Below are 19,069 nucleotides of genomic sequence, written 5' to 3'. Positions count from 1 at the left end.
GGGGATTGGGCTGGCCACTCCATAACATCCATCTGGTTCATCTGGAACCAAGACTTTGCTCGCTTACTGGAGTGTGGTCATTGTCTTGTTGAAAGACCCATTTCAAAGGCCTTCCCTCTTCAGCATAAGGCAACATGACGTCTTCCAGTATTTTGATGTAAACTGATCCATGATCCCTGGTATGCGGTAAATAGGCCCAACACCACAGTATGAGAAATATCCCCATAACATGATTTTTGCACCTCCATGCTTTACTGTCTTCACCGTGTACTGTGGCTTGAATTCAGTGCATGGGGGTTGTTGGACAAACTATCTGTGGCCCCTAGACCCAAAAAATAACAAGGTTGCTCTCATCAGTCCACATAATGTTGCTCCATTTCTCCTTTGGCCAGTCAATGTGTCCTTTGGCCAATTTCAGCCTATTCAGTACATGTCTTTTTTTCAGCAATGGGACTTTGCACAATTCTAGCTAATAGCTTTGCTTCACGTTGCCTTCTTCTGATCGTGACAGTACTCACTTCTTTGATTTTCCTGGAGATGATCAGGGGTTGAGCCTTTGCCATTTTGGCTATTCTTTGATCCATTCTAATGGTAGTTGAACATTTTTCCCCGCGTCGTTCAGGCTTTGGATGCCATTTCAAGGCATTTGTAATAATTTTGGCTGAGCAGCCTATACCGATCTATATATAGATATATATCTACATATTACATATATATATATATATATATATATATATATGTGTATACACACACATATATATATATATATATATATATATATATATATATATATATATATATATGTGTATACACACACACATATATATATATATATATATACTACCGGTCAGAAGTTTGGGGTCACTTAGAAATTTCCATTGCACTCATTATAGACAGAATACCAGCTGAGATCAGTTGCATTGTTTTTTTTAACCAGGGCAGCAGTTTCAGTACATTATGTGCTCACATAATTGCAAAAGCGTTCTCCAATGTTTTTCAAGATAGTTTTTAAAATGATATCAGATTAGTAACAGAATGTGCCTTTGGATGATTGAATGAATGGTGGTGATAATGGGTAAGTAAGTAAGTAAGTAAAGTAAACTTTATTTATATAGCACCTTTACAGACAAGAAGGGTCCACAAGTGCTTTACAGTAAAAAAAAAAAAAAAACAGCAACACATAAATACTAAGCCATATTGCTAGTTAAAAGCTTGTCTAAAAAGATGTGTCTTGAGGTGTTTTTTAAAAGATTCCACAGAATCCAAGGCTCTTAAGGCTAAGGGAAGAGAGTTCCAGAGCCTTGGAGCCGCCACAGAAAAGGTCGGTCGCCCCTGGTTTTAAAACGTGTTTGGGGACAGTTAAAAGGTCTTGGTCTGAAGACCTTAGAGAACGACCAGAAGTGTAAGCGTGCAGTAGATCCTGGATGTAAGCAGGGGCTTGTCCATGCAAGGCTACTAAGTAGTGATTAAAATTTTAAAATGCACTCTAAAACGATTGGTAGCCATGAAGAGCCTTAAGCAACGGAGTAATATGTGATCTCTGCTGGTCTTAGACAGAACTTGCTGCTGCCTGAACAACTTGCAATTTATCCATTGATGATTTGTTTAAGCAAGTGTACAGTACATTACAATAACCAAACGGGAAGAAATAAAAGCATGAACAGCATCTCCAGCTCTTTTTAAGAGACCACAGAACGGATCTTAGCAAGTTCTGAGATGGAAAAAACAGGAAAGAACCACGGATTCACATGACTGTTAAAACACATAGATTTGTCAAAAATGACACCCAGATTTCGCACCACATTACAATCAGAGAGTGATAAGGCCCCAATGGCCTGCCTAATCTTAGGGGTAATGCTGGTAATGTAGATATTGCATTAAAGATCAGCCCCCCCACTCAGATCAGCTGGTATTATGTCTATAATGGAGTGGAATAGAAATTTGTAAGTGACCCCAAACTTTTGACCGGTAGTGTATACTGTACATATATACATATACACATATCTATACAGACACACACACTCTGTATAAAAACATTATATTTTAATCAAATCATAATTTTTCTAATTTGTTGAACAATCTTTCCACGGACCCCCTAGCAACTGTAGAAGTAACCAATGAGGTACAAGTAGTGATGGCTAAATGAAGCTTTGTGAACCAGTGTCTTTATTTTCTGAGCCCACTAGATGGCGCTCTCTGTCAACTGTCTCTCTCAACAACTGGTTGAGAATGTACTGAATTTAAAACAAATAGCGCCATCTAGTGGGCTCAGAAAATAACAACACTGTTTCACAAAGCTTCATTTGGCCACCACTAAGTATTGGGAAACCACTGCCCTAAAGTTGTCGATCACATTTATGGTCCCAGTGTCTCCACTATAATACTAAGATCTGTATCAGAACGGCACAACCAGACCAAAGTCAGCGGTGTGCTGAAACACTGTGTTGCTGTGTGGACGATGGGGGTGCATTATTTCATCCATTACTGACCGTATCACTCTAGTAAACCCAAAGCTTTAAGCTACAAAACAGCCCTCCCCTGACCTAAAACCTTTTCTTTTGTTGGAACCCGTTAAATTCAGATTGGGTAGCTGAGCTTTTTTCAGTGATTGAACACTTGGGATTATAATGACATGAATGACCATTCTTTCAGCGCCCCCCTCAGGACTAGAAGGATACTTTTAACTCCACTACTGGTAAGACTCTAAGAGCAGCAAAATGATCAGTATGAATTATTGAGTGTTCTACAGGCATGACAGGCTTTAGACTTTTAGTCTGATTTGCCCTTTATTTGAACATTGTTTATCAAATTGTGACATGACTGCTTGAGAGGAATCTGCTGCATACATGAATGTCAGATGTATGGATTTCAAGAAGGCTCATGGTGCTGTGAAAAACAGCAAGAGCTTTACAGAGACTGAAATAGAACACTTATCATTCCGTCTATTGCTTAGGGGTTTCAAATTACTAAAATAAACAAAGCAAAGGCAAAAAGTTAAAAAAAAGAAAAAGAAAGGTTACAAAAATGATTAGAAAAAAGATACAAACAAGGCTCACAAAGCAAGTATGATGAGTTATGACAGCTGTTTTTGGGCAAGGTGAAGCTGTAAAGAAAATTGAATGTGCCATCTGGTACATCAGAGGGAGACAGATATACCAACAGAGAGACAGAGGAAGAGACAGGGGGACTGAGCAAACACAGAGACAGATAGCTCCAACAGTGTTTAGCTGCTGACTGTATTTTCTATCACAGAGCTGCTGTCAGCCCGCTGGATAGACCGTACAGCGCTGGACTCCCGTGCTGCTCCACCTCATCTAAATGAAATGACAGTGCAACTGCACTCCCGAGTCCCATCCCTTCTCTTTACAGCGATAAACAGCCTGTTTACTGTGGCTTCTCTGTCATGCACTATCTGCAGCTGATAAAGCACTGGACCTGGCAGTGGGGACGGAGGTAATAAATTGCTTTTTACCTGTCTTACTGTGAGGAGCTGTTTTGCAAATTCACTTTGTTATTGCACCTTCATTCAAGTATATTGTGTCTCAAGTAGTGTACTTCATGGCGCTGTACTTCATACTTATGTGCACATTTTGTGAGTGACTTTCTGAAAGATGTTGAAAAAGACCCACATATTCAAATTGCAATTTTCAAAACTCTACCTGCTTTTGTAAGAACAGTGGGCCCTAACAGTGGTGAAACATTAGCAACTACTGGCTTTTTTATAGTAAAAGTGGCCTTTTGCTTTTAAGCGCATAAAGAAAGCAGGCCTTTATGTTAAATGTTTCTATTAGAAGCGTCCCTGCTTTCTGATAATTTAAAATCTATGCCATTTAATGTTCAAGCTGACTCAACACTTCCTACACATGTACTCGTCTTGATGAACTAATTTCCCTAGCATTATTGAACAGCAATAGAGTACAATAAAGATGTTTGGACAAATTCAAAAAGACTTACAACTCTGGTTGGACTCTAACAGTAATTACTAATGCCTTCACGCGAGTTAGCATTGTCACATGCCAGCTTGTTTTTTAAGATGATTGTTTTGGTCTTTTGCCTTTATTTGTAAAGCAGTAGCGAGAGATAGGAAACAGGCAGAGGGAAAGGGGTATGTAAGCAACAAAAGGGTCCGTAGTCAGGAATTATATCATGGGCACCAAGGCATCCAGACATTTCTCAGTGCAAAGCGGATAGACAACAGATGACATCTCATATTATCAGATTCAGATGTGATTAACTAAGAGGACCAGGTTTTTTTCTCGCCGGTGTCACACCAAATGCATGCATCTTGGGGAAATTGTTGTGTTTCAGTTCCCAGAGGAGGAATCCTTTTGTCATTCCCTGAACACTTCCTCAATGTCACCAATCAGCTCAAAATTGCCACGCGTACACCACAAATTGCATTATTTAAATTGGAATGGCTAGATTTCAAAATGAACCGAGCATGATGAACCCTTTCCATTTTTGAGACATTGTGAAATATGTTCATCACATGCATGTTCAGGTAAGTGTCTCAACCGGCCTACTATTGAAAACTGTATCAGTACTGCCAAACCAGACCAAAATCAGCTTTGTGAGAACAAGTGCATTATTTCATCCATTACTGAACATAACCAAAACTCCAATTAACCCAAAGCTTTAAACAGCACAGTGCTTGCTCCTGGGGGAATGGTTGGGTCTCTGCCAATGAGAGTGTGGACTTAACCTACCCTATCTGTAAAGTGTCCTGAGTCTGTTATGATGATACATTAGGGGTGGGGGATAAAAATCGATGCAGCATAGTATTGCGATATTTTCAGTGGTAATACTGTATCGATACACAGAAGCCAAGTATTGATCTTTTATTATATGTGTTGGTCAGTTTGTCTGCTTGACAATCCCATTTTGCAGTGATATGACCAAACAGAGAAATGTATCTTTTTCAATAAAACAGATGTTGACAAAAGTTTCTTTTGAGGACATCATTTGAAATTGGGAAAAATGTTAAATTGGAAAAAAAGTAATAAATTGCAATATATTGTAGAATATTGCAATATGTTTAAAATCGCAATAATATCGTATCGTGGCGTAAGTATCGTGATATCGTATCGGGAGGCGTCTGGTGATTCCCCCCCAACTATACATACAGTTGAATTGAAGTGCAAACATACAAACTAGGGCTGTGCAATTAATCAAAACTTGAAATGTCGATTAGGATTTTGGCTCCTAACGATCACAAAAACAATGTAAAATAAAAAAAATGTCCTTGTCTTCTTTTTTTCTTAATGAAAAAAAAGTTCAAAAGGGGAAAAGTATTAAGGGAAATGTCACAGTTTACGGTGTTTTCACTGTTTTTTAAGTTCAATAATTGCAACATCTTACCAAAAGACAATGAGTAATCGTGTTAGATAATCGTGATTTTAATGATGACCAAAACTTATAATCTGGCGGCTGTAATAAAAACTACAACACAAGGATATGCAGTACCACCGGGAGCTGCCCACCATGAGCTTCATTTTGGCTTTCAGAAACCTGTGGGTAACGTCACGGAGACTATGTTTATATTTTATACAGTCTTTAGTCCCATCAAGGCATATTATTTAAATCATTTTCATAATCAATCAAACAATTTAGTGAGCCCTCCTGTGCTGCATGTGCATTCATAATGTTTCTCCCTCCACTCATTTAATCAGCTTTTGCTTAGATTCTTCTTCACCCATCTGCATAGTAAGGTGAAATGATAAACATGTCATTTCTGGTCTTTTAAGTCAAAAAATGGACCGTTGCCTCATGCAATATTATCCATAAGTGCAGCATTTAACTGGTTGCATTTTCTCCCATTTTTACAGTGTAGAGAAAAAAGGGCTTCACCTGCTCTATTGCCTCTTAAATAGTCTTTATGAACAGATAAACGTGTTATATCTATAAAACACTTAACAGTGGTAAGGTATGAGGGGAACAAACCCTGGGCGATCATTCATTGCAAAGAAAACAGCTCAGAGAAAAATGTTCTCATTTGCTGGCTGTGACATGGAAAATATAAATGGCGGCAATGCCGCTGCTCTCACAATAACCCTTATGATCACATGCAAATTAAAAACATACCTATTTATATTTTGCTGCTGGGACTCAGCTGTGGAACTGCATGTTTCATTTCTCCCCCCAGGCACAACGAGGGAAGCATAGTGAAGTTCTTTTTCATTAAACGTGGTTATTGGAATATTCATATCAAACTCACCAGTCATTGATATTCATTTGCTACAGACTCTCTTGTTACAAATTCAAAATGTCAGAGTGAAATTTAAAACAGCCTGAAAGGCATGTTCATTATTTTCTTATTGAAGTGTTGTGGTTCATTGGTTTGGAGATTCAGGCTCCAGGGGGCTGTAGAGCCCACTGATATTTGTTCATACTCATCTCTCAGATGTTTAATTAAAGTTATTAGGAGCCACAGGTGAATCAGTTCATTAGCAGTGAATTGTGTTTTTTTTTTTAAATTCCTGCAGTAACACACAGGAGGCTATCTCCTGGAGAACAATGCCAATTGTGCAGCAGTAGAAGATAAATGGTTCCACCATCCCGCTGCTGTTTTGATGTAGTTATGTATTCATATATGTATGTTTTGTCTAGTGGGGGCGAAGGGGAACTAGGTGATGGGCTAGAGTGCCATCAGCCAGGAAAAGAAGCAAAGATACCCCAGCAACCTTTAAATCAAAGAGGTTACCAATGTGACCATTGCATTTAGAGGATTGCAGAGTGGTGGGTAATTTTCAAGCAGGTCTTTCTCAGTTCAACAAGCATTCAAACTTTTTACAGGCAACTTTTATAGATATCATGTAGATCTTATGAAACATCCAGGTATAAAGGAACCACAAGCAAAAGAAGCAAACGCAGCCAACCCATCTCCCTTATAAGGAACAAGTTTGGGCGCCCAGATAGCTCAGTTGGTAGAGAGGGCGCTCATATATGGAGGTTCACTCCTCAACGCAGCAGGTCCGGGTTTGACTGCAACCTGCGCCCCTTTGCTGACAGTCATTCCCCTTCCCACTCCCTTTCATGTCTTCAGCTGTCCTGTCAAATACAGGCCTAAAATGCCCAAAAAACAATCTTTAAAGGAACAAGTTTAATTGTTACCATATGTAATGAAACCATCGAAATGTTTGTGACAAAACCTACAGTAGTAGTTATAGTGGAAATAGAGAAGAGACATAAAGTCAAATACCTGGCTAGTTATATCAGTAACATCTACATAAACGTTGCTACCTTTAGCCACCCTAAGCTACTGTTCACACCAGATAAAGTAGGGCTGTAGCTTTAAATCCCCTGTGTACTATGTGTACTAGCATCTGCAGTCTGAAACCGAGGGTACGCATCTTTAAGCGTTGCTAACGATCCGATACATTAAAGATACATGTGCAGCAACTACTCATGTGATCCAATTCAATATGGTACAGATAGTTGGATTGATTCCTTTGGTCCTTCCTACCTGTAGCCTGCATTGCACTTTCACAATTCGGCGGACATACTTTTATTTCCATACAAGGTGTATTGAAAGCATATTTACTCTATCAAGAACAAGTTTGATTATGATAGGAGACAGTGGCTTGAGAAAGTTTACACACCCACGTTAAAGTTGATTAAAAAGAAGAATAAAAAACATAGTTTGTAAATTGATCTTAATTTAAAAAAATTAGGAAAATCCCATCTTTTAAGGACACCAATTTTCTTTGTCACTGAATAATGTATTGCACATAAATGTTCTTCCTGAAAAATACAGGGGGCATAAGTACACACACCCCTGTTAAATTCCCAAAGAGGCAGGCACATTTTTATTATTAAAGGCCAGTTATTACATAGATCCAGGATACTATGCATCCTGATCCATGAAGTAACTGACTTTTAAAAATAAAAATCTGCCTGCCTCTGTGGGAATTAAACATAAGGGTGTGTATAGTTTTGCCCCTTGTATTTTAAGGAAGAACATTTATTCATTTACAACCCATTATTCATTCACAAAGGAAATTGTTTTCCTTAAAAGGTTGGATTTTCCTAATTTTTTTGAATCAAGGCATTAAGATCAATTTCCAAAAGATGTTTTTTTTTTCCTCTTTTTAATCAACTTTAGCATGGGTGTGTAAACCTTCTCAAGCCACTGTATTGACAGACATTCTGTTAATTATATTCAATAAGAACCCTCTACTTTTACTTGACTGTGTTATTGGTAATTTTGGCTTTTACTTTAGTAATTTCTTATATTTTCTTTTTATATATTTTTTTGAATAGGAAGTGAACATTAAGTGAGCTTAAACTCTAGTTTAATTGGCAGTACCTTTGCCTGTTGTTAACAAAAAGCTAACTTATACTTGAATAAAGATGTTCAATTTTTGCTTTTCACATATATGCTTGTGTAAAGCACTCTAAACTGTGCTATATAGGTAAATTACCTTGCCTTTTTTCCCCACCACAGCATAAAAGCTGTCTCACTCTGTCTGTCTCGGTCTCATGCATTGCCAAAAGTGGACTTTCTCTCAGATGTTGTTTAGGGAAGGAACGTTGATGACATCCCAACGCGTCACTGTGAGCAGAGCAGCACAGCATAGCGGAGTTGCATCTGGTGCAAACTGTATTTTTTTATTTTATTTATTTATTTATTTTTTTTACATCGGTACACTCACACCCTGTACTTTTATATCCATGCACGGCAGCAACATAGTGATTCTGCCCATAACTACTGTGTCCTGAATTGAGCATATTTCATTCAAACGTTATGTGTCCTTGCTTGAAAGTATGCTGATGTTTCCTTCAGCTAAAATACGAGGTAATAAAAGAAGACTGGTGCTGTGGTGTCATTCTAGCAGTATTTTATACTGGACGTTTTTTTTGTCTTTCCAAAACCTCTTCAATGGCAACACCTCTTCATGTCCTGACCTGGATAACTGAGAATATAACAAACTAAGTTTGGGAGCAATATATTTGAGTGTAAACTAAACCATACAGTAACTGTTTATGAATTATTTATGGGCTGGAATCTTCTGGAACATTTATTTTTACAATTGACACTTAATTAAAGGTACTTGCAGATAACAAAATAGTACTAAAACTAAACCAGACTATGGTGTTTTATTTTTAACTCTATTCTTACCAATTTAAACTCCATTTTCCTTTTATGAAATAAACCAAAACGATGACAACCAGGAAGATATTGGCCACATAATGACAATAACTATAAAAAACTCTTAACTAAAAACAAATCAGGTTTGAATTGGAATTAAAACACATTTACTCAGTTTGTTTACAAGATATGTAGTCCATGCTGATCTACAGAAGAAACCAAGTGCATTTTAGGATGAATAGGGAAAACAACACACAAATGGAAATGTTATTGACTCACGGTACTATCACAACCTGCCCTGGTTCTATGATGAATTTTGCTGCTTGAATCAGTGTTTTTTTCTGTTATATACAGATTAGGGCTGCACAATTAATCAAAATGTTATCAAAATTGCAATAGGGAGTACTGCCATTTCCAAATTGCAGAGCGGACGCAGTATTACAGGCGGGGCCCCATTTTTGTTAGTATTTGTAAGTATTGTGGTGCTGCATAGACGTCCCAGCTTACACATCACATCCTACAGACTAAGAATCTTTGTTTTGTACAGATCCTTGCAAAAATCACACTATAAATCATTTTCATGTTTTAGATTTTGATATTATTCAATGAAAATGAAAATAATTATACAAAAATTAACAATCCCTCTAAAATTGTGAATCATATTGCAATCGCAATATCAGTCAAAATAATCATAAATAATATAATTTCCTCATATCTTGCAGCCCTAATACAATCATGTGTGTAATATACTTTCTTTTAAGCACTGCTGGGAGGGGCATTCACAATTTTGTTGTATTTGTTTTAATATAATGACAGTAGTGTCTACTTGTGTTTCATCATCTATTCTACTGCTGCTAATGGTATGACTATGAACAGAAAAGTAGTCCAGCCATGCGTAGTATAGGTCAGATACAAGTTATCTTTTGCATTTGCAATGTGCAAGCATTAAGTAGGCAGGATGGTCTAAAATCTGCCCACTGACCTCATCGTAGACGCTGTCATTCCGCTCAAAGTCCCCCGCCTTCCTGGGCAGCACATGGACGTGGACGTGCTGTGAGAAAACAAACAAACAAGAGAAGGCCATGGTTTAAATGTGGTGCTCGGTCTAGAGAAACCAAACCGGTACTTTTTTCACCGGGGAGTTGTCTGACAGACTGATGTGACAGAGACGCTTTCCATAGAGAGTCTTCATTACTTCACAGTACGTTGGATAAGCCAGAGCGGAGCGTCACTGCCGTGCCACAAATCACAGGAGGGTGACTGTGCATTTCAACAAGCGTGCTACCTGCACACCGCAGAGACTCCTTATTTTTATGCTTTTAAAGGTTTCATTTACTTCCCCCCTTCTGGTGTCAACCCCCCTGCTGTCACAAACCTGGCCGTCTGTATGGTTAACTTTTATTTACTTTGCATCTATGATATGGTAAAGTCCCTTAGAAACTGATTTATCTGACAGAACACACACTTAGCAAAAAACACACACTCTACACTCACTAAAGCAGAAACAACAAGCTGTTTACCCTGATACACACTGATCCAATACTTCCATCAGAACATAGAGTTAAGCCTTAACGTTAAAGTGTGGTTGTACAATAACAAGCAAGTATTTAAGCTTAGAGACTCTTCTCTTCAACAGCACAGGGTCTCTCTTCCCTCTCCCCTTTCACAACTACTGAGCTTTATAAACATGATTCACATTGATGGCACCAATATGCAGTTGGTTGTATGACGTCATCTAGCCACTTTTAGCAACTTTTGGAGCTAGTGCTAAGGGCTTTTGTTGGGAAAGAGTTGGGAACACTGTTTTTTTAAACCCTTGTGTTGTCTTCCCATCAAAATTGAAAGTCAACACTTTTGCTGACGCTTTTAAATAAATATTTTCAACTTTTTCTGATGTTTTTATGTACCTTTTTTCAACACTTTTTCCAATGTTTGTCACTTTTTTTGACGTTTTCAACACTACAAAACACTAACTTATTAACTTTAGTTTGACAGCTATTTTTTGAATTTATGGTCCACAAACCTAATTTTTAGGAAATTATACCTAATGTTTACGACAGAAAAGCACAAATTAGGAATTATTTAGACTAAAATTAAAGAAATGGTTGTTGATGGATAATCACAAGCTGGACTATGTCAACTTTTACTCAATACTAAAGCACTTCAATTGTTTTCTCCAAATTCCATAAAATTGAATGTGACACCCCAAAATTCATGAAAGTAGAGGTTTGTTTTGCCAAAGAGCATTGTGTGGAATTAATCATGTTATTTTGGGTAGTCATAAAGAACATTGATATAGAAAAACGGGTCAAGCAAGGGTTAAGCATGATGTCGAAGCTTCCCTACCCTTAATCGGGTACTCGTTGTACCTTAAACCACACAGTTTGCGTAAAACCTAACTGGGAGATATCTTTTAACAGTAATTTGAGTGGAATGCACAAACAAATGGAGCGATCAGATCACAAACCACTTCTGTGTGTCATTCTAGAGGACATGGTCACAAAACGTGGTTAGTGGCCTTGACACAGAGCGTGCTACCAGTTTGAACAAGGCTGAGAGCCTTGCTGCAGAGTTCAAGACCACTAGGATGTAGAACCAGAGTTTTGCTGTAGAGTTATAGACCAGTTCAGACCTGGGCTATGAGCCTTGCTTTAAATTCCGGGGTCAGTTAGACTTGGTTACTGGCCTTGGTACAGAGTTTGAGACCAGTTGGAGACCAGTTGGACCCATGCTAAGAGCTTTGCTGCAGAGTTCAAGACCAGTAGGATGTAGAATCAGAGTTTCACTATAGAGTTATGGACCATTTGAACCTGAGCTAAAACCCTTGCTTTAGATTTAGGACCAGTCAGCCCTGGTTAGTAGCCTTAGTGCAGAGTTTGGGACCAGTTGGACCACTGCTAAGAGCCTCGTTGCAGAGAACTGGACCAGTGGGACCCAAGCTGTAGATTGGCTGAGGTAAATGACATGTTACAAGACTCAAAGGCTTGAGGTTGAGGGACAGGCCTATTCTAACAATGTTTCTTAGCCTGAAAAATTCAAGTAAAGATGTAGAAGACGTCTTTGTGCTTTCGGGATGAACCCACACAGGAACAGAGGAGCTTTTATTGACAGTGTTAAAAAAAGCTGCCTTGTCTTGCTGGGAACAATGACTATAGAATCAACAATATCTAAAAAGGCCCTTGGTGCCACAGCTGAGTGGGCATGATGGTGTCTGTGAATATACAGCTAACAAGTGCACATAATGGATATGACATGAATAAAATGAGCAGCCATTGTTCAGTGCCTACTGACATCCTCAATATCAATCCCTTCAATCATCACAAAGTGCATCCTTCACCACTTGTAGTGTCCTGAAAACATTTCTCTGGCATGAACAGCAAATCCAGACACACAAAGCTTTAACGACAGTAGTGACATTACTGCATATGCTTGAGGATACATCAGGAACATGTTGGCCTTGTATCTATTATTCTTCAATGCCCCGACAAACAACTAAAACCTTTGTAATGGACTGTGCAAAAATATTGGTACTGTGGACTAACAACATTTCAACTCGTACTCGAGCTGTGCATTAATGGAAATTTTAACTGGATTACGATAGAAAAAAAAAAATCAAACAGGAAAAGTATTAAGGGAAATTAAACAGAAAACGTATTAAGGGAAATGTCACAGTTCCAGGGGCCTCATGTATAAAAGATTGCGCTGCTTTTATAACAGAAGATGGCGTACGGCCAAAACATGAAAAGTACCTACGCACAGAAATATTCACAAGTATAAAACCGGGCATACGCCAGGTCTTGCACACATTTCCTTCATACGTCACAATCAACGTGAAGTTGAGCGCACATAAATGAGCCCCCGACCCTGCCTTGCCGCCTCCCATAAATTAATGTGGAAATTACTCTAAATGTGCCCCCAACATCATTCTTTGTCCAATCACTAAGGTTATCCCGCTGAAGACAAAAAAAAATTGTTGTGACGTTGGATGTGCTGATCTCCGAGGTGGAGGCAAGAAACAAAGTGTTCTGTTTGGAGGTTTGTCATCTCGGAAAAGCAATAAAAGAAAACGCCCAGAGTGGCAAATGTTGACCGGGCAGTGAATGCACCGAACCATGGCAGAAATAAAAAAAAGTCGAAGTGGGAATCAAGCCAACAGTGGCAGCGTCACCCCAGATACAGAACAACATGCATCTCAGTGTCAGTCCAAATTACGCACAATAAACACTTTGAACTCACTGATGTAATGCCATTTATTTTCTAAGTGTTAGTGCACTCAGTGAAACTGAGTCCAGCGCGAGGGAGATCCGACTCAGAGGAGGAGAGGTTTGTGAGGCCAGCGTCTCCACGGCGGGTGACAGTGCGCGCCATGCCCTGTATGGATGAAATAATCAACTAGTAAATAGGACTTCAGCAACAGAGATGTGCGCAGAATCAAGACAGCCAAGACGGCCCTGTGTTTGGTGGACCGGGTAAACCTTGTTCTCTTACATAGCCTAACCATCCACAGGATCAATCAGGGTTGGTTCCTGGGGAGATGGATCTGTGTGTCCCACCTCCTGACCCCACCATGGATGTCTGAGCCTCAGCACCTACAGACTCACAGATACTGTTGCATTTTTCCGCGCTGATCTTGTTGTCGCACAGTGAGTACGATATTTCATCCATAGCAAATACAGAGGATGACTGAAAATGTTTCTTAAATGGATTTTTCATAAATTTCCCATCCTCATGTTTAACAGAGGTTAAGTAGCCTGCAAATTGAATTATTAGTGTGTGAACGATGTGTAACATTATCCACATAAATGATCAAACTTTTATGGAATATGAGTGGATATAATTATGTTTTTTCATAGACAACGTCACAGACATATTCCAGTAATTGAAGTGGAAATGTTATTTTGTAATGTATGGTGAATTTTGGCACTTTTCAGTTAGAATTTATCACGTTACAGATCCAGAAAAGACTTTGCAGACATGACGGCTCGCACATTCTCACTTCAAGTACATTTTTTTATATATCAAGTGTTTGTGGCAACCAGAGTAAGCTTTTCATCAGTACGCAACAACGTTTGTACATGAGGCCCAAGGTGTTTTTCAGTTTTGATTTGTGTTATCTTCCATTCAACCATGCATCATCCATCTGGGTAAAACTGAAACTGAAAATGATCTTCTAACATTTTTGTCTCTTTTGGTGCTTTTTTCAATGTATTTGGCACTTTTTTGACTTTTAACACATCTTTTCACTACCATATAAACAGCAATAACACACACTCATTACTAGATCTACATTTATTTTTGGAATTCACTGTCAATAAGCCTCTTTTATAGGAAAGTATACCTAATTCTTGAGTTAAAAAACAGAAATTATGAGTTATAATTAACATTAAAAGAAGGATAATCACAGAATGATGTATGTCAATGTTCATCAAAGGTACTGTTTTGAAGAATTCTACTTTTTTTTCCAATTGAACAAAAATTGAACAAAACACACAAAATTCAGTGAAAGTATGGATTTTTGTAATACTTGTGACGCGCTTTGTATGGAATGATTAATGTTATTTTTGGGTAATCGAAATGAGGTAGTTAAAAAGAAACCCATATGTCTGATAAAGACATTTAGACAACAGGTCAAATTTGACCCGTAGACAAACAGTTTAACTGTTTTTTTAAAGATTATTTTGGGCATATTTAGGCCTTTATTCATAGAACAGCTGAAGACATGAAAGGGGAGAGAGGGGGGGGAATGACATACAGCCAAGGGCCGCAGGTCGGGGTTGAACCCACGGCCGTTGCATTGAGGAGTAAACCTCTATACATGAACACACGCTCTAATAGGTGAACTACCCAGGCGCCACACTATTTTTTTTCATTTCAATATTGACCAAAATAACCGTGACAAAGACTTTTGTTCCCAAGCCCTACCTTGTAAGCAAGAAACTTGTATATGTATGGATACATTGCCATTATAGTTAATCAGAAAAGGATCCATTTATTGTAAAAGTGAAAAAACAAGGAATTTGCCTTGGTGGTTGGTGCGCACATAGACAAACATTATGCGTCTTCATGAGCACCTTTATGCGCTCTGTTCTCTAGAGCCACAGAATTTCATATTGTTTATTTTTCAGCCATGATCATACAACTAACACATCACTCAATTGTTTTTATTGGGTGTTAACATCTATCTTTTGCATCACTCTTTTGACTTTGAAACTCTGTAATCTCAAAAAAATAAATCATAACAAAAACCCTTTTTGAAATACTGTCACATGTGCGCAGTGACCTGTAAACTGTTAGGTTTTAATGTGTTTTAACATTTCTATTTTACATCCCTTTTTCATGAAGGAAAGCTGTTCACTTCCTTATTTCATTCTTTAATTTACTCTGCTTCACTATTCTAGATTGTCAAAGAAGAATGTTGATGGTCCCCAGCACCTGCTCGGAACTTGGCCAAACTGCTAATAATTCATATAATAATAACAGTCATTTTTCAAAAAGATTTTCTTTTCTATTTGATGAATGTAACCGATAAAAACGGCCTTATTTATATCCTTCTTTGATTGATAGTGCTCTATTCTGCAGTTTTGGCCAGCAGTCTCCCAGTGAGTATGTAGACATGCACACAAATGTTGCACTATATTCTGAATATGACAATATTCTGAATTTCATACAGGTCATGTATACCACATATTCCGGTTGGATATTCTTAATAAGGCCTTTTTTCCAAAAAATAGCATTTAGTGATCAAGACATGTGGGATATTCTGGCATTATTCAGGTTACAGAGGCATTCTTTGGACATGTATACATCACACTCAAAATATGCATCAAAGTAAAAGCAGTCAGGTTTTTACTGCAGTTTGAGACAGTTTACGGCCTCTTGCCTGTTATGGCTTATGATCAGCTCTGTGAGTTGCCATGGTTTCTGTACACAAACCAACCAGCCAACAGCTAAAGGCTGCAGACCCGATAAGTAGGACAAACACAACTACTTTTGGACATTATCAAAGACTTGGATATCAACAGGTTTTTGGATATGCGCCAACCTTTTCAAGAAGCTGGATGAAGGAATGAAGGGATGCTGTGTACACACGGTCCAACAAGTCCTCCACCGCTGGAAAACTATGAATAAATCATATTTTGCAAATGCATGTAAATGGGAATATCAGTGGAATATTCACTTTCATTAGCCGTGTAAATAGCTTAGTCAGAATATTGTCCCTTTTGGAATAAGGGCAAAAACTGGAATATTCTGTGCATGTAAAAGTAGTATTTGACAGAGTCAGGTTAGGGTGTATGTCCACTCTGAACATGGTATAATTGTTGAGCTTTGTCATATTATATACAATTTAGAAAATCAAGATCAAGGTCCATCATGTTGTTTACAAGATCTTAGTTATGGAAATTTCCTTAAATTTGGTGCGATATTATTTAGGTGAACATTGATGTTTCCTTTTTCCCTATCTACATTTACTCTAAAATGACTGCAGATGTACACAATAGATCTCTGCACCACCTATTCAGATTTCTTATATTTTAAGTAATATTTTAAGCATATTTCCTTGTTTCCACCTTTAAGTGGAACAGTAAGTTATAAGGGTTAACAGTGATGTTGGTCCTATTGCTGTGATACAGTATATGTACCAATTGTCTATTAGCTACATTTAGTTTTGGTTTAGTGTTGTGTGATGTGCAATAAACCCCACACGCAATGTTTGGCCTTGTTCTGAGACGTCTGTTTGCTTGTGTGTATGTATCATCAAGAGCATAATAACCTAATTGTGGGTCCTTTTTTCATTTTTCATTACTACACTGTGATAAACTGTGGAGGCAGTCTGAATGAATGTTTATAAATGCTACAAACAAGATAGCATGTTTGGAGGCGTCTGCTCTTTTTAGGATGCATTTTCTATTTAATGAGGTCATTTACATAATGTCTGCATTATTAAATTTGCCTACCTTGAGGAAAACTTCTGAAGCAGAAAAAAATAACACATCATGGCTGGAGAGCCATTTATCACAGGCTTTCTTGATGACTGCTGAGTGAATGAGGCAGCAGCCCCTCGACACTGTTGTGTGTGAGTTTGTGTGTGAATGTGTGTGTACCAGCAACTGGGTGGGTGGTATAGAGCTCAACAGTCCCGCCCCTCTCCCGAGAGATAATAAATAAATAAGAAATCATTTTTATCGAACTCTTCATTGCACTCATGCCTCTATATTGTTTCTGTTTAAAGTATGTATATATTGTGTATATATTAGTGTGTATATTTTTGTTTTGGTTGTTTTAGATATGTAAGCACATTGTGAGCAACGATGCTCCAAAGAAAAAATCCTCGTATGTGTCCTCATACCTGGCAAATAAAGCTGATTCTGATTCTGATTCTGAGAGACCTTGGGTTACGGAAGTAAATTTCCCATTCATTTCTCCCATTGATGTCTGGAAAAATCCGTATTTAAAGAGTTTTAGACCAAGCCATAGGCTGACCAGCTACCATGTGACATAAACATACAACATATCATTTCAAGTGAAAAAACGAACAGAAAATTCCCAAAAAAGTCAAAGGTACGAGACTGTGTACATATTTTCATTATCGAACGAAGAAACTACTCATTCCAGTTTAGCTAACAGCTAATTCGGGTAACCGCTAGCTGAGACAAGTAGCATGTAATAACTTTAAAATACTCAAAATAAAACCTGAAAATAACGGTTACATATATAACAGCTGTTACTTCAGCTATAGCCTTCTTTTCCCAGTGTTTAGCTTGAGTTAACTAAACACAGTCAAGCTGTCAGCTAGCGGTTAGCCGATTTAGCTGTTAGCTCAACTGACATTAGCTTACCGGTGGAAGCTAATGGCAGAAGCGTGGAACAGATGGTGATTCAGGTTATTCGTGCAGTGTTGTAAATCCTCGTGAAACAGGATTCTCATCTTGCGCATGCTCACATATCAGTTACCGACAGCCCCCCCTCCTCACCAACATGAGACCAATCAGAGGCATCACTGTGGGATTGTGGGATTGGGTTTGTACTTAACCCTCACCCTAACCAAGACATCGCAAATAAAAGATATATCAAAACAAAGTTGGTGCCCCATGAACTTTTGTCATCTATGAGAGCATACACTTCGCTTAGTCATGTTTAAGTCTACCATCGACGGTTACAATTTTATGGCTTATACCCCAATTGTCAATGGAGAAATTGCAATGTATTTTCATCTACGCCAGCCTTTTCAAGAAGCAGGTTGAAGTAATAAAAGAGGGACGGTGTGTTCACACAGTCCCACAAGTCCTCTACCACTGGAAAACTATGAATAACTCGTATTTTGCACAGTAAACAGTGCATGTAAACGGGAATATTGCAGGAATGTTCACTTTCAGTAGCCATGTAAACAGCTAAGTCGGAATTTTGCCTTTTTCAGAATAAGGGCAAAAACGGGAATATTATGTGCATGTAAACGTAATCACTGTTGCACTGACTGACATGCTACTTAATTTCCATGAAAATACAGTACATTATCACCCACGCCACATTCACCGTTCTGCTGCAGGAAATACTTTTCCTGTTTGGTAACATTTGCTAAACGCTACAGTGTCCTGCTGTTTTAGAAAATCACTAAGCTTTTATCAAAAATGGAATCACTGCATTTGTGAAAGATGTACGTCTTTAGTAGAAATCATTGGGCTTGGGGCTGAGAGCAAAAGACAGGGCAGGGAAGTCAAAAAGTATTGAGAGACGGACCAAGATATTTTTGGTTCTGATCTTAGTATGAGATTTGTTGTCAATAAGAGAAGCATAGAAGATTGCGAGATGATTGCCAGCTTTATCCCTTTCACACAATAGAAGAAAGGAGGCATAAATAGACGCCATACAATGTGCATCCTGCTGTGAATGTAGGCATTTCAGTAAGTTGCCATAGAGCTGTCTCAAGCACGGTACAATAAAGATCACCATAGCACTATCATTGTAGCTGGAAGCAGAAAAATC

The 19,069-nt window shown here is 38.3% G+C and overlaps 1 protein-coding gene across 1 annotated transcript in view; it reads right to left on the bottom strand.

The window, feature by feature from the left end:
* Positions 1–19,069, bottom strand: part of fhit (fragile histidine triad diadenosine triphosphatase) — a gene marked incomplete in the record, with an annotated part of 456,026 nt that overhangs the window by 62,313 nt on the left and 374,644 nt on the right. Inside the window, 1 exon segment of the mRNA XM_032512982.1 lies at positions 10,071–10,139. Coding sequence (XP_032368873.1) covers positions 10,071–10,139 — 69 coding nt within the window.

The sequence above is a fragment of the Etheostoma spectabile genome, chromosome 4, assembly GCF_008692095.1.
Source record: "Etheostoma spectabile isolate EspeVRDwgs_2016 chromosome 4, UIUC_Espe_1.0, whole genome shotgun sequence".
NCBI lineage: Eukaryota > Metazoa > Chordata > Actinopteri > Perciformes > Percidae > Etheostoma > Etheostoma spectabile.
Note: the sequence above shows the minus strand (reverse complement) of the source record. Positions and strands in the feature narration are given on the sequence as shown.